Source organism: Ictidomys tridecemlineatus, chromosome 3 (genome assembly GCF_052094955.1).
Source record: "Ictidomys tridecemlineatus isolate mIctTri1 chromosome 3, mIctTri1.hap1, whole genome shotgun sequence".
In the NCBI taxonomy this organism is placed as follows: domain Eukaryota; kingdom Metazoa; phylum Chordata; class Mammalia; order Rodentia; family Sciuridae; genus Ictidomys; species Ictidomys tridecemlineatus.
In genome coordinates this window covers 143,292,742-143,319,294 of record NC_135479.1, presented here as the reverse complement: position 1 = coordinate 143,319,294, position 26,553 = coordinate 143,292,742, and the positions used below count along the sequence as shown (strand labels likewise).

The 26,553-nt window shown below is 34.6% G+C and overlaps 1 protein-coding gene across 20 annotated transcripts in view; it reads right to left on the bottom strand.

The window, feature by feature from the left end:
• Positions 1 to 26,553, bottom strand: part of Znf148 (zinc finger protein 148) — a 146,140-nt gene that overhangs the window by 24,398 nt on the left and 95,189 nt on the right. For all 20 annotated transcript variants that reach the window (XM_078044043.1, XM_078044045.1, XM_078044048.1 and 17 more), the window contains 2 exons: positions 26,417 to 26,540; positions 25,054 to 25,137 (listed from right to left, as the gene is read on the bottom strand). In XM_078044043.1, the coding sequence (XP_077900169.1) occupies positions 25,054 to 25,137; positions 26,417 to 26,540 (208 nt within the window). The remainder of the gene's footprint in view (positions 1 to 25,053; positions 25,138 to 26,416; positions 26,541 to 26,553) is intronic.

The window sequence follows — 26,553 nt, the reverse complement described above, 5'->3', positions numbered from 1 at the left end:
TGCTCTATTTGTGTACAATGAATCGAAATGCATTCTGCTATCATGTATAACTAATTAGAATTTAAAAAATTTTAAATCACACTGTACACCATATACAACTTCTACTTGTTAAGTATGCCTCAATATGGTTGGGGTGGGGAGGGGAATTATCCCCATTCACCATGTAATGAAACTTTTGCCCAATGTCACGATACTAATAATAAACCAGGTCCAGGGATAAACCTTGGATGATCATCTTTCTTCTTCAAAAAAGATGCTTCTGCACCAAATTCATTTATTTTAGTCTACTTTAGAGCAATCCCAAAATGTGGACCCTCTGATCATATGTATACACTTTTTATTTTTATTTTTTTATTGTAGATGGACAGCGCGCCTTTATTTCATTCATTTATTTATTTATTTTTGTGTGCGGTGCTATGGATCGAACCCAGTGCCTCACACATGCTAGGCAAGTGCTCTGCCACTGAGCCCCAGCCCCAGCCCCTCTATATACTTTAAAAATTTTTTTAAAATTTACTCTTTAGTTGTAGTTGGACATAATACCTTCATTCTATTTATTTACTTTTTTTATGTGGTGCTGAGGATCGAACCCAGGGCCTCACATGCGCTAGGCGAGCAATTTACTGCTGAAGCCACAACCCCAGCCTCTGCATACACTTTGAAAAATATAGTTTTAGTTGTAGATGGAATCAACACCTTTATTTTGTTTATTTATATGTGGTGCTGAGGGTAGAAACCAGTAGCTCACACGTGCTAGGCAAACACTCTACCACTGAGCTATACCCCCAGCCCCAAGTATACACTTTACAAGCTAATCTGTAGCTCGCCATTAAGAAATTAGATAGTGTCCACTATTTTGTAAGAGAAAAACGGGGAGGGGAGCAGAACAATAACATAATAAGTGGTATCTCAGTCACAGATTCATTTGGGAAGTATTAAAGAGTATTAAAGAAGATCATTAGATCTTCTCTCTGGAAAATGACTGTCACTGGGATGGTTAGAACGTAGGTTTTATGATTTTTTCTTAACACAATATGACTGTTTGGTTAGTTTTCACAAATTCATATAACTTTGCACGCATCACCCAAATCATGACAATTAATTTACATAAAAACACAAAAGTTTCCTATTATTCTCTCTAATCCCTCCCCCTGCTTCTCTGTCATTTCTTCCCTGCTTCTCCAGGTCTGCTTTCTGTCCCTACAGTTCATTTGAATCACTGTTAGGGATCTTTTCAAACATACAAAAAAGTAGACAAGAAAATAAAGACCCTTCATGTACCCATTATCTAGCTTCAATAATTACCAGCAATGTGCAAATTTTATTTCATCCAAATTGTCTCATAATTTTTTCCTCTATTTTAATCAAGTAAATTTTTTTATTGGAGTCATAGAAAAAGTAAATAAATCATAACCATAGTTCACGTAACTTTTAACAAAGCCCACTAACTCAAGGATGAGCTCCTCCCAAGTGCTGCCTAAAGCCCCATCTGATTGCTACCCTCTCAAAGATAACCACAGATTCTCCCTTTTTTAAAAAAATATTCTTTTAGTTGTAGTTGGAGACAATACCTTTATTTTATTTATTTTTTATGTGGTGCTGATGATTGAACCCAGGGCCTCGCATGAGCCACAACCCCAGCCCCAGATTTTCCCTTTTAATTAATCTTTTTATTATAAAAATTTTAAAACATATCAAAAGTACACAGAAGTTACACTATATTTTTTCAAATACACTTACTAAATGCAATACGCCCACAGAAAAGTACATAAACCATAATTGCAGTCTGAGGAATTTTCTTAAAAGTTGACACGTATAATTAGTATTCTAAGGAAGACAGAAGCACCTCCAACCCTTCCATCAGTGATCACTATGCCAATTTCTGTTACAATTTTGCTTTGCTTAGGAAATGGAGTCATACAATGTATATATTTTTGTGTCTGGCTTCTTTTTACTCAATGTCATATTTAGCCCACAATGTAGGTCTAATATGGTTATACCATGATTTACATTCAACTGTTGATAGAAATCTGGGTTGTTTACAGTTCTGGGGTCATTACTAACAATGTTGCTTTAACATTCTTGCACATGTCTTTTGTTGAAAATACATACAGAATCATACAAGGCACATAGTTAGGAGTGGAAATAACAAATCATAGGAGTTTGCATGCTCAGTATTTAGGTTAGATAGTTTATCAAAGTGGAAGTACCAATTCACAAGCCTACCAGCAGCAAGAAAGTTCCAAATAATCTCTAAACACTCTGCACTGCCTATAGTCATTCTGGGGTGTGTTCAAGTAGTACCAAATTGCAATTTTAAGATATTTTCCTGGTGACTGATGAAGTTTAGCTCCCTTTCAATACATTTACTACCATTTTAATATCATTTTTTGTGTGTATATGTGCAGTGTCTGTTCAACTATTCTGCCTATTTTTCTTTTAGCTTGTCTTTTCTTTAGTAGATCTGTAAAAATTCTGTATGTTTTATTGTATGAATATAGTCTAACAAATCCCACTGTTGTGTATAATTATAATGTTGTGTATAATTATAATGCGCCAATAAAAAAAGAAAAAAAAAGGATTCAGAGGAGAGTCTCGCCCACCACACTGGTGGCCCGGAGTTTCAGAGGAGAGGCCTGCCACCGCGACCACGACTGGAGGACCAGAGGAGATACACGGTGAGCCACCACCCCCCCACACACTAGGGAGCCAAAATGGCTCCACAGCCCAACATAGGCTTGAGGCTACCACTGAATGAAACTAGGGTATCAACGCTTCTATCAAAGGACAACAATAAGGACCTGGTCAGACATCACCAGGTCCCTGTGGGCCTGGCGGCACCAGAAATTTCTCTACCAGGGATGCTAACATTTATCCTGTTGCTGAGGTAACAGGGAGTCTTGCGTGGGGTTGCCTATCTCGTTTCTCCTAACATCCAACTTTTTATGATTACCCTCTCACTTGTCATATAACCTAATACCTCCATATTCTCACATCCTACCTCATAAACATCTCAGCCAAACCCCAGCCCCTGCCTTCTACCATTAGAAACCGTAAACCATTATGCAAACCTATTGACTATAAGGTAAAAGATAACCGAACTCATCATTTCTGATTATAGTGACAAAACTGTAAATGTAAAAATAGAAGCTGATATACGGCTGCACATTGGGTACATTGACTACTGTAATATTGATCACTCCCTTAAAAGTGAGGTATCAGTAACCTGCAGGGTCACTATAAGACAATAGGGCAGAAGCTGTAATACCTCGGATCTACACTGCAAGAGAGGAAGACTCACAGACATCATGACAAAACAAAGGAGGAAAGTGCCCCAAACAAACCAATATACTACAACAATAGAACCCATAGATAGCCCAGTAGGTGAAATGTCAGAGAAGGAGTTCAGAATGTACATAACTAAAATGATCTGGGAATTAAAGAACGACCTAAGTGAGCAGATATAGGCAAAAATCGATCACTCCAACAAAGAGATCAGAGTGCAAATATAGGTTGCAAGAGATTACTTCAAGAAAGAGATAAAGATACTGAAAAAAAAAAAAAACCCCACCAGAAATTGACATGAAAGAAACAATAAGCCAATTAAAAAACTCAATAGATAGCATCCCTAACAGACTAGATCACTTGGAGGTAAGAACCTCTGACAATGAAGACAAAATATACATCTTGAAAATAAAGTTGACCTCACAATGAAGATAGTAAGAAACCATGAACAGAATATCCAAAATTATCAAAAGACCAAATTTAAGATTTATTGGGATAGAGGAAGGTTCAGAGATTCAAACCAAAGGAATACAAAGTCTCTTCAATGAAATAATATCAGAAAATATCCCAAGCATGAATAATGAACTGGAAAATTAAATACAAGAGGCCTATAGGACACCAAATGTACAAAATTACAACAGATCTACATTAAGACACATTATAATGAAAATGGCTAGCATATAGAATAATGATAGAACTTTAAAGGTCACAAGAGAGAAAAATCAGATTACCTATAAGGGAAGACCAATTTGGATCTCAGCAGATTTTTCAACCCAGATTCTCAAAGCTAGAAGATTCTGGAACAACTTATACCAAGCTCTAAAAGATAAAGGATCCCAATCAAGAATCTTATATCTAGCAAAATTAAGCTTCAAATTTGACAATGAAATAAAAACCTTCCATGACAAACAAAAGCTAAAAGAATTTACAGCAAGAAAGCCTGCACTACAGAACATTTTTGGCAAAATATTCTACGAGGAGGAAATAAAAAACAACAATGAAAATCTGCAAAGGGAAGAACTACAACAAAGGAAAAGCCAACCAAAGGAGAAACCAAGTGAAGCTAAATACCAAAAATAAAACAAAAATAACCAGTAATACAATTCATGTCTCTTTCAGCCCTTTTGGATAAATTTTTACACATAAAAATTTTTAACTACAATATCATCTAATTTTTCAGGTTTTTGCTTATTTTGTATTTTTTGTTTCCCATTTCTCTTCACAAAGTTACACAAACATTTTCTTTAAAAGTTTTAGCATTTTATATGTTATATTTTAATCTGGTATGGGGCTGGGGTTGTGGCTCAGAGGTAGAGGGCTTGCCTAGCATGTGTAGGGCACTGAGTTTGATCCTCAGCACCACATAAAGTAAAATGAAGACATTGTGTTCACTTATAACTAAAAAATAAACATTTTTAAAAAAAATAATTTACATGGTATGCATAAATACATTGCCTGTGATATGAAATGAGGTATATTTTACTCTCCTATAATTAAAAATCCATTATTCAAGATTCAAGGGTAAAAAAGGTCATTTGAAAAAATTAAATCAATGAAAAATTGTTTAATAAGATGACTATGAAGGTAAGGACAAGGTTGAGGGAAACTAACAAATTTTGTGAAGTACCTTTTCTTCCATAAACTTGAAGAGGTAGGAGGTGAAAGAAGAGAGAGCCATTATGAAAAACCTGTAGGAGAACGTAACCTAACTGAAGTTATTCCCACCAAAGGCATGTAGAATCCAACTCACAGTCTAATAGAGCTTTATAGGGAGGAATAAAACACCTCGCTCTATTCTTGTATATTCTAAGTTCATCTCTTTGGTGTCCCTTTCTGATGGAACTCACAAGAAACCACATAACAAGGGGACTTATCATGCAACCTACAGCATCCGTCTCATCAAAAGGTGAAAGATGGGGCTGGGGATGTGGCTCAAGCAGTAGCGCGCTCGCCTGGCATGCATGCGGCCTGGGTTCAATCCTCAGCACCACATACAAACAAAGATGTGTCTGTCGAAAACTAAAAAATAAATATCAAAAAATTCTCTCTTTCTCTAATAAATAAATAAATAAATAAATAAATAGATGAAAGATGGCGAAAGGAGCCAATATGGCAGACACTGGTTACATGAGGCTACTGAGTATTTGAAATGTGTCTAGTCTGAATTGCGGTGTGCTATGTGTTAAATAGACATAGATTCCAAAGAATTACCAGGACAAAGAAAATGAACATGAAATATCTTATTAACAATTATTTATTATTATTAACAATTATTAGGATATTTCTGCAAATTATGTTGGTAATCCATTGGGTTAATGAAAATATATTAAAATTAATTTCTCTATTTGTTTAAAAAAGAAGTAGTAAAGGAGAATATGGTAACATTCTGTATCTTCACTCTAGTACTATATATCCATATTTATATGTTGTCTTTTTTATATTTGTGTTATCAAAATCCATATAACTATAAAACTAAATAGGGCAAATTGTACCATATATAAATTATATCTCAAGAAACATGACTTTAAAAAGAAATCTAGTTCATGAAGTGTTTTAAATATTGAGCACATACTAACCACCTGATAAATAATGGCTATTATTATGATTCATTAAAACAACCAGCATCAAGCTGTTTCATAGTGGGGCAGGGAGGGGGAACATGGGAGGAATAGAAAAACTCTAGATAGGGCAAAGGGTGGGACGGGAAGGGAGGGGGCATGGGGTTAGAAATCATGGTGGAATGTGATGGACGTCATTTATCCAAAGTACATGAATGAAGACATGAATGGTGTAACTCTACTTTGTGTATAACCAGAGACATGAAAAATTGTGCTCTATCTGTGTACTATGAATTGTAATACATGGGCTGGGGATGTGGCTCAAGCGGTAGCGCGCTCGCCTGGCATGCGTGCGGCCCGGGTTTGATCCTCAGCACCACATACAAACAAAGATGTTGTGTCCGCCAATAACTAAAAAATAAATATTAAAAAAAATTGTAATACATTCTGTTGTCATACATAACAAATCAGAATTTAAAACATAAATTTTAAAAAGGCAGGGGGAAGAATTCTGTATGTATTTGTCAGGCTTAGTTTTTCACCTTCTTAATAGTGACCCTGGTGAATGGTTGGTCTTGATGTAAGAGAACCAATTTATCATTCTTCCCACTATGATTAGCATTCTATATCCTATTTGAGAGAGGCACATTGACACCCATCTGCAATCCCAGAGACTCGGCAGGCTGAGGCAGGAAGATCACAAATTCCAGGTCACTCTGGGTAACTTAGACCCTGTCTCAAAACAAAAAGGGCTAGAGATATAACTGAGTGGTAGAGCACCCCTAGGTCCAATCCCCAGTACTATTTAAAAAAATTAAAAATAAAAAAAAAGATATGTATCCTGTTTAAGAAGATTTTTCTTACTCTCAAGTTAGGAAACTATTCTCCAATGTTTTCTAACACAGGTTTTATTCCTTACATGTAGATTGACAATCCATCTAGAACTGATTTTTATGCATGGCATAAGGCGGAGAGTTAAGACTTCCTTTTTTTCCCCCATAGATCCAGCAACATTCAATAAAATATCATCTTTTTCTACCATATTACACTGTCATCTTTAATACAAATCAAGTGAATATATATGTGTAGGTCTATTTCCAGACCAAATGATCTTTGTTTCTTCCTGTGTAAACAAAGCACTGTCTCAAATGATTATAGTTTTATAATATATATTGATGTTCAATTCTATAAATCTATCAGCTTCTCAAAGACAAGCTTATCTTGGCTATTCTTAGCTCTTTGCTTTTCCACGTAAGTTTTAATTAAAATCAGTTTCAAAGTTCTTCCCCCCCATTCTTCTCCTTCTGTTTCTGTTTCTTTTTATCTCTCTTCTCTCTCTCTCTCACATACACACACACACACACACACACACACACACACAATTTGTATTTTAAATAGAATTCATTCTATACATAAATCAATAAGGAGGGTAGAATAGTAAAGTCTTCTAATAAATGAACATATTTTGTCCCTCCCTTCTTCTTTAGTATCTCTTAATATCAGTTTAGAAGTCTTGTGTATCATTTATCAGATTCACTTCCAATTATATGATATTTTCTTATTTTTAAGTTGTATCATTAAAATTCTCATTTTCTATTTGTTCATTGGTATACCTAAAAATATAATTCATTTTTGAATATTGATGTTGTATGCCATGATGACCTTGATGAATTCACTGTAAATTATCTGTAAATTACTTTGGATTTTGATGTATACCAAATAATTTATCAATGATAGAAACTTTCTTTTTTGTTCTGGTGGTTATTGCACTGGCTAGGACTGCCAATACAATGTTGAATAGAAGTGGTGATACTAGGCATCATTATCTCATTCCCACTCCAGGGAAATTTCACTGTTAAGTATTTCACTAGTTGCTAGAGGTGTCTGATACACAATAATCCTCTCTTATCTGTAAGGGATAAGATCAAAGACCTTCAGCATAGGCCCGAAACCTCAAACAATACTGAACACTACATATACTTTTTTTTTCCTATACATGTATATCAATGATAAAGGCACAGTAAGAGATTATAAACAGCTAATACTAAAACAGAAAAATTATTAAAAAAAAAACTCTGTAGTGAAAGTTAAGTGAATAGATCTCCTTCAAAATATCTTATAATACTTGCAGTTTTTCACTTAAAGGATACACTTTATTGTTTCTCTTTGGCATATTCAAATTGACAGCAGTCTTGTGATTTGCAACCATTAATAAGTAAAATAAGGTTTACCTGAACACAAGAACTGTGATACTATGACAAATAACCTGTTAACAGAGATGGCTATTACGTGTGAATAAGCGAAACAAGGAATGACTCACATTCCCAGGCAGATGGAACAGGAAGATACAAGATTTATCTGCATTACTTAGAATGGCATGCAACTTAAAACTTATTATTACTAAAAGTTTCTATGTACTATTTTGGACAACAATTAACAACAGGTAACCAACACCATGGAAAGTGAAACCAAGGATTAGACAGGACTAATATACTCTTATTCCCAGTTACCTAAAAGCTTACTTTCTTAACCATTAAAGAGATGTTAAATGTCATCAGGTTGAAATGTAAGTTAACTTCTGTCTTAAGAATCTAGAATATAACTAGTTATGTACTAACTTTGAGAGAAGTGAGAAATGCGAATTATGAAAGGTTGCATCCTATATCTCTTTTTCTGTTTTTTTTTGTCTCTATGATATTTGCTATTGATGCCTTGCAATTCACTAGTCTTCTCTTTTATAACCTCTATTCTTTCTTCCAACTGGGCCTATATGTTGTTCTTTGTATTAGTTATTGCATTTTTCAGTTCTAGCATTTCCATTGCTCCTTTTTAAAAGAATGCAATTCAAGTAAAATTCTGTATCTTTTCATCTACGTCCTGTACCTTTTCTTCTGTTTTCTTAAATGCATTGGTCACAGTTTAAATTTTAAAGTCCTTTCCTAATAATTATATAAAGAACACGTGGAAAAATGAAAATTCATACCCTATTTGAATCAAATGTATGATATGTCAAGATCATTGCACTGTCTTGAGCAACTAATAAAAAATAAATAAAAATAAAAATTACCTAAAAAAAAGAACAGATTATCTTATTTTCTCTTAGCTTTCTGATATTCTTTCCCATCACTTGGCAAGTGCTACAATTTTTGACTGAATGAGAAACACTGTATATCATAAACTAAAGACTCTAAATGATTATCTTCTGAGGAGGGTTTTCTTTCTTTTCCAGAATTAAGACTGGATTATTTTATAATAAATCTAAGATTCTGTGGCTTCTCAAGGAAATGCTTCTTTTCCTTTCTCATTTCCATTCTACCCTCAAAAATATTTTTTAAAAATTTTAAATTAAAAAAAAATGCCCACAGCTTACCCCTGGCTTCATAAACACTTGCATAGTAGGAGAGATATTGCACTTGTTTATTCTTTCTTCTCAATTCTCAGATTTTCCTTCTTCTAAATACTACTTTATCCTTGTTTGTTTATTTATTAATTTCCTATTCTGCTTCCTTCACTTTCTCTACCTTTATAGTCCTCTGGTAAGTGACAAGCAAACTGTCATTGAGATTTACAACAAATTATTTGGTATTAACAACCAAAATACTATTAAAATAGTTCATTTTAAACTTTTCTATAACCTATTCTCTTTAATAGCATCAGGTATCTATGAATTTTATTATAGATTTATTTTAGATTATTCAATGTGAATGAGGGTTTTTGTTACTGAGACTGCAATGTTAATTTCATATATAATATGATAAATGCATTTTGGGGTGCAGGGGGTACCAAGGATTGAACTCAGAGATACTTAACCACTAAGCCACATCCCCAGCCCTTTTTATTTTGAGACAGGGTCTCAAATATGCTTCGGGCCTTGCACTTGTGATCTTCCTGCTTCATCCTCCCAACCTGATGGGATTTCAGGCCTAAGCCACCATGCCTGGTAGATAACTGCATTCTAATTGTTGCAAGTATACCGTGACTCTTGTGAATTCATCCTCTACTCACCAGTTTTGGGGCTTGAACACAAGGATGCTCTACTACTTAGTTACATCCTCAGCCTTTTTTAAAAAAAAAAAAATATTTACTTTTTAGTTTTAGGTGAATACAATATCTTTATTTTATTTTTATGTGGTGCTGAGGATCGAACCCAGTGCCTCACAGGTGCTAAGCGAGCACTCTACTACTTGAGCCACAACCCCAGCTCCCATTTTTCAGCCTTTTAAATGAAACCTTTTACAGAAAATGTTTGTAGATGCTTTATTCAAAACACCAAATATTAGAAATAACCCAAATATACTTCAACAAGGGAATGGAGGAACCAATTGTGGTATTCACATGCAACGTAATACTACCCCTAGTAATAACAGGAATAAACTTTTGATAAATCAACAACATAGATGACTCTTTGACTGCAGTATGCTAACTGGGAGAGGTTACTCAATGGCTACAAAAAGTCATATGATTACAGTGAAATGATATCCTGGAAAAGGCAAAATTAAGCAGAAAACATACTACTATCTGTCACAGGATTAAGAACTTAAGATACAAAGGAATTTTGGGGAATGACAGAACTATCTTGATTTCGATGGTGGTTCACAAATGCATGTTTGTTAAAAGCTAAATACAATAAAAAAAAGGTGAAGTCCATTGTGTGTTAATTATGTCAAAAGAACTCTAAGTCAACAAAACACATTTCCACTAAAATTAAAAAGACATTTTAAACAGATAGTTGTAAGTAACTATCTACATGCATACCTATTTAATGCAGGGGAAAATCTTCAGCTTTTTGTAAAATAAAATAAATCTTTCCAAGCACTGCCTCCTATCATTGCTGCTCATGCCATTTACTATGCAGATTTCAATAATTTTTTGTCTGCACTACAATCTAGTGATTCTACTCCTTTCCATCAAATCTTCACTACCCCATATCCAATCTAAATTTTGTCATTATTCAAAGAAAGGTTATTAGCCCACCTTCCCCCAAAATATCAAAACCTTCCAACACATGAGTGAATAGATGTAGTACTAGGAACTTATTGAATTTCTCTTCTAGAGTAATCAATTCAGTTATACAGGAAGTAGGCAACCTACTAAATATGAGAAGGAATGAGGATATGTAAGAGGTTTGTGGAAACAAAGTGTGAAGAATTTGGGGGAAAAGGTTGATATCACCCACAGCATTAATAAAGTCTTCTTTAGAAAGGGCAAGGTTATGAATGTAACCAAGCAAGCAATTATGATAAATGAAGACAGAATTCGGAGTGGATAAGGACAGTGAAGATTTGAGGGAAATGAAGGACAGTGAAAAGGAGGCAGAGTCACCAGGCTATAGGTGCTATTCGAGACAAAATTCTGTTGAAATCTAAGTACTGAATGGCATGAGCAGGAATGACAGGAGGTAGTGAGATGGTAGGGCAATCATAGAATAATCTCTTTCTCTTCAGGGGCCAGATATGAAAAGCTGCTTCTTTTTCTGACAAAACTTCCCTGAATCTACGATGGTTAAGTTCATTAGAACAAATAAAGTTCACCGCAAACACTGCTGATTCAATGACAAATAATACATTCAAGTATATTCTTCAAAGTACTACCCAAGAATAATACAATGAACCACCACCACAGGTTTTAATGCTTTACATTTGCACAAGTTTTTTTGGGGGGGAGGGTGGTGGCGGGGTGTCACGGTTCTGGAGATTGGACCCAGAGGTGCTTTACCACTAAGCTATATCCACAGACCTTTCTTTCTTTCTTTCTTCATTCATTCATTCATTCATTCATTCATTTAGAGACAGGGTCTCCCTAGTAAGTTGTTGGGGCTGGCCTCAAACTTGCGATCCTCCTCCCTCAGCCTCAAGCCTATGGAACCATAGGGGTAAGCCACCACCTGGGTTATATTTGCTCAAGCTTTGTAAATTAATCCAACTAAACTTTTTTTTCTTTTTCACAAATTTATTTTTCCAACTTTCAATTTTAGTTATAACAAAATCTACTTCAGGACATATCATCAAAATAATATTTTCTCAAGTTCTTTTTCTTTCTTAATATTTTTTAGGTGTCAATGGACCTTTATTTTATTTATTTATATGCGGAGCTGAGAATTGAACCCAGTGCCTCACACATGCCAGGCAAGTGCTCTACCACTGAGCCACTACTCCAGCCCCTGTTTACTCAAGTTCTTAAAAAAAAAAAAAAAAGCTTTATTAATTTTTAATTCACATACCTTACAATTCATCTATTTAAAGTGTGTAATTCCATTTTGAAACTATTCTTGCCTATTAGTTGTTCCACAGAGGTTAATTCTTCAGTCACTTTAAACAACATTGACCTCTTAAATAAACAACAAAAGTGCTATTGGTACAGCACAATAAGAAATATGTATTTGATCTTTGTCCACTGGCCCTGACAAAGAGCTCCTAAAATCCTTATAATTTCCTGAGTGATAGGGATGAGACAGCATCTTTTGTTCTAATATCTGGTCTTTGACCCTGATTCCTGACACAGAGCTCCTAAAATGATTGCAATTTCCTGAGTGACAGGAGTAGTTAAGAGTGTCTTTTGTTCCTGACAAATACAGCCAGCAAAAATTCCTGGGCTACAGTTCTCTTTTGTTCTAATGAGGTGACTCCTGCTACAATCCTGGCAAGGGGGTCCTCAGAACAGACTTTGATTAAAGTGACAACTTTCCGCCCTACCCCCGGACACTTGAGGGAAGGGCTGCAGACTGAGTTAATAATCTATCATAACTACAACATTAAACCTCCTAAATGACCTTAACTGATCCAAGGTTCAGAGAGTTTCTAGGCTGATGAACACATCCATTAGCCAGGAGGGTGTTACACCCTAATTCAACAAGATAGAAGGTCCTGCTCAGGATACTTTCAGACCTCACCCTACATGCCTAACATCTGTATCCTTTTTTTTTTTCTTTTTTGTACCAGGTATTGAATCCAGGAGTGCACAACCAGTGAGCAACTTCCTTCACCCTTTTCATTTTCTATTTAGAAACAGGGTCTCACCGAGTTACTCAGGCCTTGCTAAGTTGCTGAGCCTGGCTTTGAACTTACAATCAATCCTTCTGCCTCAGCCTCCCAACCTGCTGGAATTACAGGCATGTGCCACCATGCCTAGCTCATAGTGTCCTTTTATAATAAAATAGTAAACGTAAGTAAAGCACTGAGTTCTATGAACTATCAAACCCAAGAAAGGGATGACGGGAACCCTCAATTTATAGATGGTCAGAATTATGGGAGGCTGAACTTGTGACTGCAGTTTTAAGTAGGGGCAGCCTTGTGGACTTTAACCTATGTACAGGATACTAATCCAGGTAGTGTCAGAGTTGGATTAAAACACAGGGCACCCAACTGGCATCCAAAGAGTGAGAAAACTGGTATGGGGAGGGGATTTTTTTTTTTTTCTTTTGCAGTGCCAGGGATGGAACCCAGAGCCTCATGCATGCAAAGTACACACTCCACCACTGAGCTCCAGCCCTAGTTCCATTGTAAGTATCTGGTGTCAGAAGTGTTCTGTGAGGAGAAACAGTTTATAATAATTGGTATCATCTTCCACCATATCAAGAGCTAACTGAAATCATTTACCTTGAGATTTTTTTGTTTTAGGTTGTTGTTTTGGTTTTTTTTGCAGAGCCAGGGATCAAAACGTTTTTTAAAATTGATTTAATATTACTGTCAGGATGCATTGCATTTGAAAACCAGAGTTTAAAAAAAAAAAAAAAACCAAGTTCGAAAATCACTGTCCTGCACTAGTTTCTCTCCTTCAGGACCTTCTTTTTAAATTGCTGTAAATTTCATCTGTATTTATTCTTCCTTAGAAATGTCTTTCACAGGCACTTCATTCAATTTTTAGTCTTAAAGCCTTGTTCATAGGTTCAGGCTCAATCAACTTAACATATACTTTGCTAGAGTATGACTGACAGTGGCATTCCTAAGGAATCTCATTATAAAAGCAATAATTTCAATGAGGTAGGGGAAAGTCTGAGGTTCATTTAAAAAGTTACTTTCCTGAGGGGGAGGGGGTTGTAGCTAATTAATTAAAACCCATACACTGCTGAGCAAATAAATCAATTTAGCAGAGTATGATTTAAAGTAAACCTTAATTTTATATACAACAATTTTATATATGGAATAACTCAATTAAAATTAAAACAATGCAAATTTAACAGATTTGGAGGATAAAATATCACATACAAGGGGGAGAAATGATCAAAAATGCGTTTATTACACTAACATACTCTATTATTATTGTTTATTTTTTCTCTTTTTTTTCAACATCAGAAAAGGCTTAGACAACATTAGTCAGTCACTGGGCAAATTCTTCTACTCAATATAATCTAGCAGAAGTCTACATGATTAAAGTGGAGCACCAAGAACTGTTTTTGGTAGCCAGCCTGTGATTGTCACATCGTTCTCTCCTCTATCATTGCTTAGCATCCCATCTCCTAACAACAGCCTCTCAAATTTCTCCAAGTCAGATCCTAGAATTTATGTCCATGGTTTCTGTAGTTGACACTGAATCTTAATATTTTTAAAAATAACACCTTTTTATTACAGGTTCCCATAAGTCCACTGTCCATTTCTCTCAATTCTCATTAAAAATAAATAAATAATGTCTGAAGAACATGCAGAGCAAAATTTTTTCTACGTGGACAAAGCTAGTTAAACTTTCTCATAGTAGAGTTACAGCTGATCAGACTCCATGTCCCTCCCTCCCACCCAATGATAAAGGACTAAAAGGGAGATGCTACAATGTATCCAATTGATTTTTTTTTTTTTAAAGATGAGCAGAGTGCCTTCATTACTGAAGCACAACAGGCCTACATAGTACATTATGTGGGCTTCAAAGGATAGCAAAAAAATTTTTTGTTCTTTCTGTTTACAATCATTCATTTTTTGACAAATGCTACTGTCCTTTTAAATTTAAAATAACTGTACAACCTGTTTATTCACTTCTAGGTAGGTTGATTAGATATATTTTCTGGAATAATTTAAAATATACTTTTAAAGGACTCAGAAAAAAAATAGATAATCAATGTGGTTAAGGAAGCAACAAGTGCTGAAAAGCATTTACAGAGGGGTTAAATATATGTGGGGTAAATAAGATTTATAGTTAATTTTATCAGTTTTTATATAGCAATTAATTCCTATTAATTGCAGACAGAGCAGGAACAAGAAAAGGATGTCCATTCTCACCACTTTATTCAATAGTGTTCTCAAAATAGTAGCAGGAAATTAAGGAAATTAAGAAGCTAAACTGTTGACAATGTGATCCTATATCTAGAAGACCCCAAAAAAACTCCACCAGAAGACTGTTAGAGATGATAAATGAATATAGCAAAGTAGCAGGACACAACACCCACAAATCAACAACTTTCCTGTGCCCATCAGTGATTCTGCTGAGAGAGAAATCAGAAAAACTATACCATCCACAATAAGCTCAAATAAATAAATATAAATAAAATACTTGGGAATTCATCTAAGGAGGTGAAAAATCTCAACAATGAAAAATACAAATTGAAGAAGACCTTAGAATATGCAAAGACCTCCCATGTTCTTGGAGAGGCAGGATTAATATTATCAAAATAGCCATATTACCAAAAGCAATATACAGATTCAATGCAATCCCCATCAAAATACCAGTGACATTCTTCACAGAACTAGAAAAAACAGCCTTAAATTCATTTGAAAGAATAAAAGACCCAGAATAACCAAAGCAAACTGGGCAAGAAGAGAGATGCAGGAGGCATCACAATACCTGATCTGAAATTATACTGTAGAGCTGTAGTAACAATAATAGTACGGTGTTAGCATCAAAATAGGCACAAAGATAATGGAATACACAGAAACAAACTCACATGCTTACAGTCATATGATAGTTGGCAAATGTGCCAAAAATATTTGTTGGAGGAAAAGACAGCACTTTAAACAAATGATTTGGGAAAAACTAGGGAGTTACATGTGGAAGAATAAAACAAGATCTCTATCTCTCACCATGCACATAAGTCAAATCAAAATGGATCCAAGACTTAGGAATTAGACCAGAAACCTTGCAACTGCTAGAAAAAAAAAAACACAGGATCAACACAGGTTCTGGCACTGACTTCCTTAACAAGATCTCTAAAGCTTAATAAAACAAACCAAGAATCAATAAGTGTTATGCCATCAAATTAAAAAGCTTCTGCACAGCAAAGGAAACAGGGCAAAAGGAAAGAGCATATACAATGGTATAAAATCTTTTCCAGCTGCTTCTCTGACAGGGGACTAATACCAAAATATATAAAGAACTCAAAAAAAATATAATAACATCATGCACTGAAATCAAAAAAATCAATCAATATTGATTTTTTAAAGCAATTTAATTAAATAGTTCTCAAAAGAAGAAACAGAAATACTCAACAAGTGTTCAAAAAAATGTTCATATCTCTAGCAATCAGGAAAATGCAAATCAAAACTATACTAAGCCTTCATTTCACTCCAGTAAGAATGGCAACTATCAAGAACACAAACAATAATAAATGCTGGTGAAGTCATGGGAAAAAGGCACACTTGTATATTCCTATTAGGCCTGAAGACTAGTATAAGCACTCTGAAAAGCAGAATGGAGATTCCTCAAAAAACTAGGAATGGAACCACCATATGACCCAGCTATCCCACCCCTGGGTATTTATCCGAAAGAATTAAAATCAGTATTCTCAGTGTACAACCACTTCAATGTACACAGCAGAAAAATACATATTAGCCAAATTGCGGAATCAACTCAGATGCTAGTCAATTGATGAACAGACTTAGAAACTGTGGTATATGTATACAATGGATTTTTACTCAGCCATAAAAAATAAGAAAATTGTGGCATTTGCTAGTAAATAGATGGAAATGGAGAATATCATGGTAAATGAAATAAGCCAGTCTCAGAAAAATCAAGGTTCAAATGTTTTCTCTCATATGTCAAAGCCAGAGCAAAATAAAGGAAAGAAGGAGGAATGGATATCATAAAGAGATACAGAAGATCGGCAGAGTAGGAGGAGGAGATCAAGGTGCAGGGGAGGAATGAATGGTAAAGGGGAGGAAATGTGAAATGAGTTTTTAAAAAATCATGCTACGTGCTTGTGTAAATATACCACAGGGAGTTTCAGCTCCATGTATAAGTATAAAGAACCAATAAAAATAAATAAATAGATGAGCAAAAGGAGAGAAAAATAAGTAGAGAAAAGAGAATGGGGGGAAAAGAACAGGGGAGGGAAAAAGGAGGAATAGGAACTGAAATCAAATTTCATGGATGTGTGAATTTATTGAGATGAATCTAACTACTATGTATAACTAAAATGCAAAAACTAAAAAAAGAAAAAAATAGGAGACAGAGTTTAACCTGTAAAATAACAACAGAAAGACCAACTACAACAGGAAACAAACAATGGGAAGTACTTGCATTGATGAACAATAAGGAAAGCAGCCAGCTCATGAAATTGGCTAGATAAATAACTTGTTGGTATATCTTAGTACACCATTTCTATGAACCATTCACTACGAAGTCAGAATGACTCCCAAAGATTTATGGAAGAGCAAAAAATAAGAATTACTTTGATATAAATTTAGATTTATCAAAAGATTCTAAATTCTGGTTTCTTCATGCTGATTTGTTTCTATATCTGACAGTGTATTTTATTAGCCATTCTTCTGTCAAAGGCACCAATAAAATATATATAAATTTGAAGACAGTCATCAAAAGTTAGTTAACTTGGGCATAGTGGCACATACCAGTAATCCTGGGAGACTGAGAAAATAGGATGATAAGTTAGTTCAAGGGCAGCCTGAGCAGCTTAGTAAAACCCTGTCTCAAAATAAAATATAAAAAGGGATGGGGATATAGCTTAGTGGTAGAGCATTTGTAGAGCCCTGTGATTCAATCCCTAGTCCGCATTAAAAAAAAAAAAAGTCAAATGAAAACCTTTATCAACAAATGGAAAAATATTGTTGTCAGTCAACCCAGACATCTGAACACTCAATTAACTCACGATTTGAATACTGACGATCCACTACATGAATACTGACTATCCACTAAAAAGATTCCCCTGCACCCGTAGTACTAAGGATTGAACCCAGGGCCTAGCACATGCTAGGCAAGTGCTCTACCACTGACCTACATGCCCAGCCCTCTACTGGGTTTTGAAATAATATCCAGTAATTGCCCCCAAATGGGCAGCTCCAAACACTAGAAAAGTCAGAAAGTGTTCAGGAGAGTGAGTTCAAAGAAGTAATTGGGTATTTTTCCAAAAGAATATGTTGGCAAAAGATTTGTAAAGCAAAGCATCAGATCTACACTCAACTGCATAAATGCTTCATCTTCTACAGCAATGTAAAATAATTTTCAGAGGGCAAAGAAAAACCTTTTTAAAGGGAAAAAAGCTAATTAAGTAGAAGAGTAGATAAATTTACTTTGTTCTAAACAAACTATATTTTCTACTATTAAGACAAAAAAAATGGAAAAAAGAAAACATCAAAAATAAACTACTGGGGCTGGGGTTATGGCTCAGGGGTAGAGTGCTTGCCTTGCATGGGTGACACATTGGGTTTGAATCTCAGTACCACATAAAATAAATAAAGCTATTGTGTTCATCTACAACTAAAAAAAATAATAAGAAACTACTTCCATGAGTTACATTAAACTTGGGGGATTTCCGAAAATTAGTGTTTTCTATACTGTTCAAAAATGAAAAGGCTCTAAAGTCCAGGAAACATCATTTTCTTTGTTTTGCTATAATATTCTATGGTTTCCAAGTTTAGTCTACTTCTCAACCTGACCAGAACTAAAATAACGCTAAACTGCTTGAAGCTTAACAATATTGTTCTATTATATTTAAAACTATTTTTAAATATTTAAAGATGAATTTGAACAATATATTTGCAATTATACAAATAAATTATATTTAAGGTAAAAATATTATATTACAGAAAAATTCTTGTTATCATTAACAAAAAGTTAAATATTCCCCCAAATTTCCATCTTTTCTCACAAAATAGCCTTCTAATCATGGAAGTTAAATACCCTGTAATTTATAATGCTTTCAGGATAAATCTGACACTCCTTGGGCTGGCATCAAGGCTAGTCAATCTACTGCTAAATTCAAGCTTTCTTATCTCCTCATCCATACACTCTACTCACCCTCCCTTTCTGCTTCATGAAAAATGACCATTTACATGCTGTCCATCTTGCCTCTGTTTACTCCACACTAACTAAGATTTGCTCTTACCCCTATAGCTGCAAACTTTATTTCAGGCAGGCATATACAATTATCCACAGGCCAGAGACTAGGTCTAGCAATGGTTTTGTTCTTGCCTTAACAAAATAAAAACCTTCATTGTTAAAAGCAAAGATTGTTGTCAATTCAAAAACTTCCTTTCCCACAGCAATTTGTTAAGGGCATGAACTCTGAAAAACCTAAATTGTGTCATTAATCAGTTGTGTGTAGTTGGGCAAGTTACTTAAATCATTGTGAGAACCTTGGTTTCCTTGTCTGTAAAACAGGAATATGGGAATCATCTCCTTATAGGACTGATACAAAGAAAATTAAAAGTTTGAAGGTGTTCAGGTGTTTGAGTTATATGTTGTGATTAATTCACCGACTGGCAGATAACAGGTATTCAATAATGTTTGTTGGGATTAGGATAATAATGAACTCTTAGAAATTCCTAGCTTTTTTTTTTTTTTTTGGTACTGGGGATTGAACCCAGAGTTGCTTAACCACTGTGTCACATCCCCAGCCCTTTTTATTTTGAGACAGGGTCTCACTAATTTGCTTGGGTCCTTGCCTGGAATTATAGCACCCAGTTAATTTCTAACTTTTATGTCTGCTTCTGATTCTTTTAAGCCAGTATATATGACCCAGGGCTGGCTTTGTTGTCCAGTGTCTGCAACTGTCTGGTATCTGTTCATCTGCTGATTTTTAACCTGGCACTCTCTGTGTATTCTTGAATTAATTATCATTCCCAACTATAGTACACCACAGATTGTTCTCCTGGTCCTGGCTTCCTATAGTTCCTAAGATTACATGAATGAGATGGTCCTGACTCCCGTGTACCACACAGACTATATGATCTCTAAATCTAACTCATTATTAGGGCCGCTTACAGTCTACCTTCCCTGAAGCTATGCATCTGAATCTTCTCTAGACCATTTCATCTGAACTCCTGAAGTACAGACTGTCTGTACCAATTTTTTTTTTTTTTGGAAAATTTGACACATCCTTTGTTAATGTAAGTCAAATGATTCACATGTTCATTCATTCTGCAATTACACATAAGAAAGAATGAGACCACTGAAACTGTTCCAATTTATTAAACTAGAAACTTATCAAAACAAACAGTAAATAAAATTTTTCTTTCTACTATAGCCATATGAACTAACAAAAAATATTATTAAACAAAATTTTTATTTCTACTATAGCCATGATGAACTAACAAAGAATATTATATATTATATGGCTATGAGAACAAGGAATACTCACACAAATATATACTGAATTGAAAACAAGCCAACTTTCACCATAAAGCCTCTGATTCTCCATAATTTGGTTCTAAAACATAATATTAAAATGAAGTTAATCTTATAGATAACTTCCCCTCCTCCCAAACAAAAAACTTTAAAAAGTGTGGTATCACTATGATTTTTGATGTCTTCAACTGAGATGTTTCATTGTATAGTGTTAAGGGGTGTGTGTGTGTGTGTGTGTGTGGTTTGTGAAGCTTTTATGTTTGTGTGTAACTGAATCTTTTTGTAAGAATTATTAACAGTTTGGCAGAGCAAAGGGGAAAAAAATCTGGTTTCTGAAAGCTTTGTTAAATAGAGTATCCACAGCAATTGTTTCTTCCCTGCTTCATCTTCTTTGGAAGCTCTACTCACACCAGTGCTGCCTGGCTTTAGCAATCACAATTCTAAGGGTGTAGTGCAAACAAACACTCCTTCAACCTCACAAATAAAGAGTTAAACTTTCCAGATCTGTAACATTTTCTTTCAGCAAGGCTTCCCTATGATGCTAAAATGGTATAAATTAGGGATTCAGAAAACAATAAGAGGGAAACTATTTTTCATCAGTAACTGAACCACACTGAAAGAAATATGAACTGCTGAGCTAAGGTAGTCAACACATTCTCCAACAACACTCCACTAACTCAATTAGTGAAATAAATTTTTTAAAATGCTATTATACCTAGTTGTAAAAACACAGTCAGGAGAAGAGGCCCATCATGTGTTTTCAAGGTGAAGAATACTAACTTAGAAGACAGGTTTTCCAGCATTTCTTATTGTCATGGTAAGAGAGAACTGTATAATCTAAGAAATAAAGCCTTAAAGAATTTTGTGGGAAAAGAAACCTAGTAATCAAGCACAATTCTGAATAATTTGGTTTATTTTAAAACTCTCTTTTATTTTTGGGGAGAAAAATTATTTACAAAAATTTACCTGTAAGTAGAAAGGGTTTCAAAACATTTTTATTAAATGAAATAAACAAATTATGAAAACTGTCACAACCATAAAATGCAACCATAATTTGCTACAACAGTCAGAATAGCAGATTAGGTATTCTGTGGCTTACTATTTAGAGAAACTTAGAAAAATAAAGCAAAATTTAAAACTAAAGATTTTTTACTCCTTGAACTCTCCCCCACCATGGTGTTAAGACTAGTGTTTTCGTGGAGTAGAATAGTCACAAGATGAGAAGAAAAGAACACAACTTATTATATGTTGTTCTACATACGCATTTTGAAAACACAAGGGAAAAGGCATCATTCACCAAAGCACCTGATCACAAAGCAAATCTGTCAATAAAGGTTTAACCTTGATATATAACTGACCAATGATTCTGGTTCTGAACAAAATCATCAGAATTATCATCTTCAATCTTAGCCCCTATCTTCTCTTCATTCCCCAAATGTACCATAAGTAAAGGATTTATAATATTCACAAAGAGATACACATTTCCCATAATTGCTAAAAATAACGGTCTAGAGAACATTTGAATTGTGATAGTTTTCCAATCAGAATTTCAGGGATCAGCCCCTAGAGGAGAAAGTACTACCCCTAAAATACTATTTAACAGACAAGCCCAAATTTAGGAATAGAATTAGGATAGTCTGTCTGGGACCAGTTAATAATATGTCTATTTAAAGATCAAATCAAACTAAGTTCTCAATTTTAAAAGCCACAGAAGATATCCTTACTGTTGGTCAGATCAGCCAGAGAGGTAATGATTTTTACACAGGTTGTAAATGGAGCAGGGACTGGTTTTAAGGGTGAAGGACTAGGAGGAGATGGTATAATGAAACCTAAGGGGATGTGGAAGGTTGCAAAGAAAATAGGGACTTTCAGAACCAGTGGTCCTTCTCTCTCCACAACCTCTGAGGATTAGTTGATGAGTAACTTATTATCTGCTTGACAATTTAATAATGGTAGAAATATCAGATTTTTTTTTTTTTTACTGCCAGAACTACTTTAAACACATTCTCACCTGAAAGCCTACAGAGAAAGAAAGTCCTGACATGAACGAACTTAATGGCACTATCCTCCTCCTAAAATAAAAGCCACGAAAGAAAGGACCAAATAATAAGTGAAGAGAACGTATCTATGGGTCCACATATATTATCCCCAAGTTTAGCTAACAGATAATTTGACTATAAGACCCACCCCAACACACACCCAAAAAAAAAAAATCAAGAATATGAAGTAAATAAGGAAAATCTATTTCATTTCTCAGTTCCACTTAGGGGTGTGGCAAGTAGAGGAGGGAGATGGGACAGGAAAGGACAACAGTACAGAACTAAGTCTCCCTTCAAAAGAAACTTTCCTTTGTTAAAGAATCCTGAAGACTATGTTGTCCTGATCCCTCTAGCCTTATCTTCTTCTAAACTCTTCTCTATAACATGAAAACTCCAACCTTTGCTTCCACCCCTTTTAGATGTTTCTAAACCACAAAAGCCCAAAAACTGTATTTTTGTTTCTAGTCCCATTCTGCACAGTCAGTGGTTGCACTCTGTACTCTAGAATCATGGAGACTTGAGCTGAAATCTGAGCTTCATCATTTACTAGATTAGTTAAATTTAGGGAAGTCTCTCAACTTCGGTGTGCTTCCCTCAGCTATAAAATGAGGATAGTAATAGCTCCTGCCTTTCAAAACTAATGTGAGAACTAAATGAAATATTTAATAAAACATTTAGTATAGTATCTGATATTTAGTAAATTCTCAATAAATGTTAACTATAATATATCCAAGATGATCCCATGTCTTAGCAGTTTTTCCAATGATGGGTTAAGAGAATCATAATCAACACTTTAAGAAAAAAAAAAATCACTGAAATAAAAAATATCTTAACATAATATGTGTACAATTTCAAAAAAAATTTCAGATACACTCCTACCCAATCACACACATATTTTGAACTTAGCCTGATGATTTTTTGTGATGCCTCTCCTAAGTAACTTTCAAACAAGAGCATAACACTTTGCATAAAACTCTACAATGCCTAACTACACTGTATGTTTATGTCTGCATCTCCAAATGGTCTAATATTCTCCCTATTCCTAGTGCCTAAAAATGCTGGAGGATCAGTAAATTCTTGTTGAATAAATCATCAAAACTTAATAGGGGGGCTGGGGATGTGGCTCAAGCGGTAGCGCGCTCGCCTGGCATGCGTGCGGCCCGGGTTCGATCCTCAGCACCACACACCAACAAAGATGTTGTGTCCGCCGAGAACTAAAAAAAAAAAATATTAAAAATTCTCTCTCTCCCTCTCTCTCTCTCTCTCTCTCTCTCTCTCCCTCCTCTCACTCTCTCTTAAAAAAAAAACTTAATAGGTATTAAAAACATGAAAATATTTAACCACTTTTATTTTTTCTGATCAGGTTTTATTACTCCATAGAAACTGAAATTTAGCTATAATGTCATACAAAATCTACAAAATCATTCTTTCTTCCATAGTACCTAGTATACTCCCTTTTCACAAAAAATGAGGAATTAGTGCTTACTTAGGAAACTAAAACAAGTGATGTGCAAAAATGATCTTTAAAAAGAAGACCATCAGAGCTGGGGACATAGCTCAGTGATAGGATGCTTGCCTAGCACGAACTAGGTTTAGCTGGGTTAGATCACTAGAATCACAAACACAAAACAAAAAGTAGAACATCAAAACATACAGATGGGCTATGTAGTTGAAGTTTTATTTTAGCAGACTAGCCACAATCGTGATTCCTTTTAAAGAGCAAATAAAGCTGAAGGAAAGTTATTAGACATAAAAGATATCTATATGATAAACAGTCCAAGGATTCCTTTTCACGGGTACTACATATACTATGAGAATACATCTAAATAACAACTAGGCAGATACTTGCTTGAGTACTTAATACTTTCAATATTCATATTATCACCATCATTTTCAATTCTATTGAAATGTAAAAAAGTTGTACAAATTTACTAACTCTACACATGATCTCCTTGCTATTTATCCCAGAGATTTTTTTTATTCTGTTGCAAAAAAGCAAAACACTATAAATCATTTCTAATACAATACCTTTTACCATGTTAGAGGCATCCAAGATCTACTAAATCAAAGTTATTTATAAAACCTGGTTTTACATTTGTTTAAAACAATACAAATAAATATTTGCTCTAAAATGAGACTTAAATTTTAAGGTATAGATTCCTTTAATCTATCCAAATATTTGTTTCTGTATCCTTAATAACTTAACTGAGAAATTGGAAGTTCACAACTTTCTAAGATTATCTCTCTCTTCATGTGGTAAATTATATAAATGAAATAAAGAAGGGGACAGGGGTGAGAATAGTACTGCTCAGGCTAATCAGTCCAGAGACTAATTAATGCAAATGATAACTTTACCCCCTCTGAAATTTGTTAAACACCTAAGGAAACTGTTATTTCAGAAAAGTTTCCTACTTTTGTAACTTACAAAATATATTTTAATTTCCTAAGAGGATCTATTTCAAACTGGACTTGAACATAAAAGCCAAGACTTAATAGTTAACACTGATTTATTTAAGGAAGAAAAAAGATAAGCTGTGACTTTTGGTCTTAAGAAATAAAACCAATGAAACTGGCAACAAGTTGTTGCTACTTATTTAAAAAAAAAAAAAAAACACCCCTACATTTGAAATAGTAATTTCAATGACCCTAGTAAGGGTGACAACACTCACCAGTATGAATCTTCTCATGTCTCTGTAGCAGGTACTTCTGTATGAAACGCATGTCACATTGACTACATTGAAATGGTTTTTCGCCTTAAAATAATTTCACATCCACAGATTAGTTAATGGACAAAAGAACAGTTGTTTAGTTACTATTTCTGAGGAAATATATATCTTAGAAGCCCAAAATTTTGGAAAATTCCAAAATATCCATACAATTTTTTAATACTTTTGATTAACTTATTAGCTTTATTTCCTCTCAAAATGCCCCCCCAGGATTTCACATTCTCATAATCACAGAAAAATGAGATTAAATTTGATTTATATCAAAGAAAAAAAAGCAGAATTTAAAAAGCATAAGTTGAGAAAGAACTCTACCCGTCACCTTGTAACCTTAAATATCTCTTCTTTCCAAGATGTACCCATCCTGTTCTCTGTGGCTAACCATCCCTCTTTTGCCCTATCAACTCCTTTCTTAAGAACCTTCAAAACTTTCTAAACATTCCTTTTAAACAAATTAATGTCTCTTCAAACTTTCTCTCTCTGCTGAAGCCCCTCCTTTTAAAGGAGAGTACCGTTTAGTCTGCTTCACGCTGAGAAACCTTGCTCCAACCCTGGACTGCTCCTACATTCATATTTTCTCTCCTTCCCTTTCACCACAACACCTTCTCAAAAAAGGAGCAGTCTACCCAAGCCTCAAAACCTTCACCACTCATTTTGTGGCTTGACCCTTCTATTCTGCTCTCTGAAAAACTATACATGATCTCCTTCCTATTTATCCCAGAGACTTTTTATTTTTTTCAGTTCTTCAATCCTCTCTATCCTGAAGATGTGACACTGTTGATCCTCCCTGGTATTCTCTTCTTTTGGCTTCAGGGATAACACTGTATTTTCCTAGTTTATCACTTCCTTTATTACTCTATATTCCTCTTACATACCCCTATCCATCTTACTTGTCTAGCTTGTTTCCCCAAAGAGCTGTGATCAGTCTTTATTTCTTTTCTCAATAGTTTCATGATCTTAGCTACTACTTTTTATATTTGATTCTCAAATCCATATATCAAACTCTGTATGGAGTACACTGTACAAAAAAAATGTTGACAATATACATTCTTTTAGCACTTCTCCAGCTGAAAGGAGCACTTTAAGCCAAATAAGTGTCCAATTAAGACTATTTAACTAATTTTATACATCCATGCTAATTGATTTTTCATTTAAAATCTCTCCTGGTTTCCTTGTGATATTCTGGCCTATGAAATCTGATTGGTAATGCCAGATTAGCTACGGTCTTAGGAATGGATGACACACAAAAATGAAAATAACAAAGATAATAATTTTAATGGCCATAAGCCCATTTTAATTCAAGAAATACCTGTATGAATGAAGACATGCCTCTGTAAGTGATAGTTCGTTCTAAAGGCAGCATTGCAGTGCTCACAAACGTGAGATTTAGGGGTTTTCAAACCAAGTGATCCATCCTCATTTATTGTAAGGATCTAGTTTAAAAAA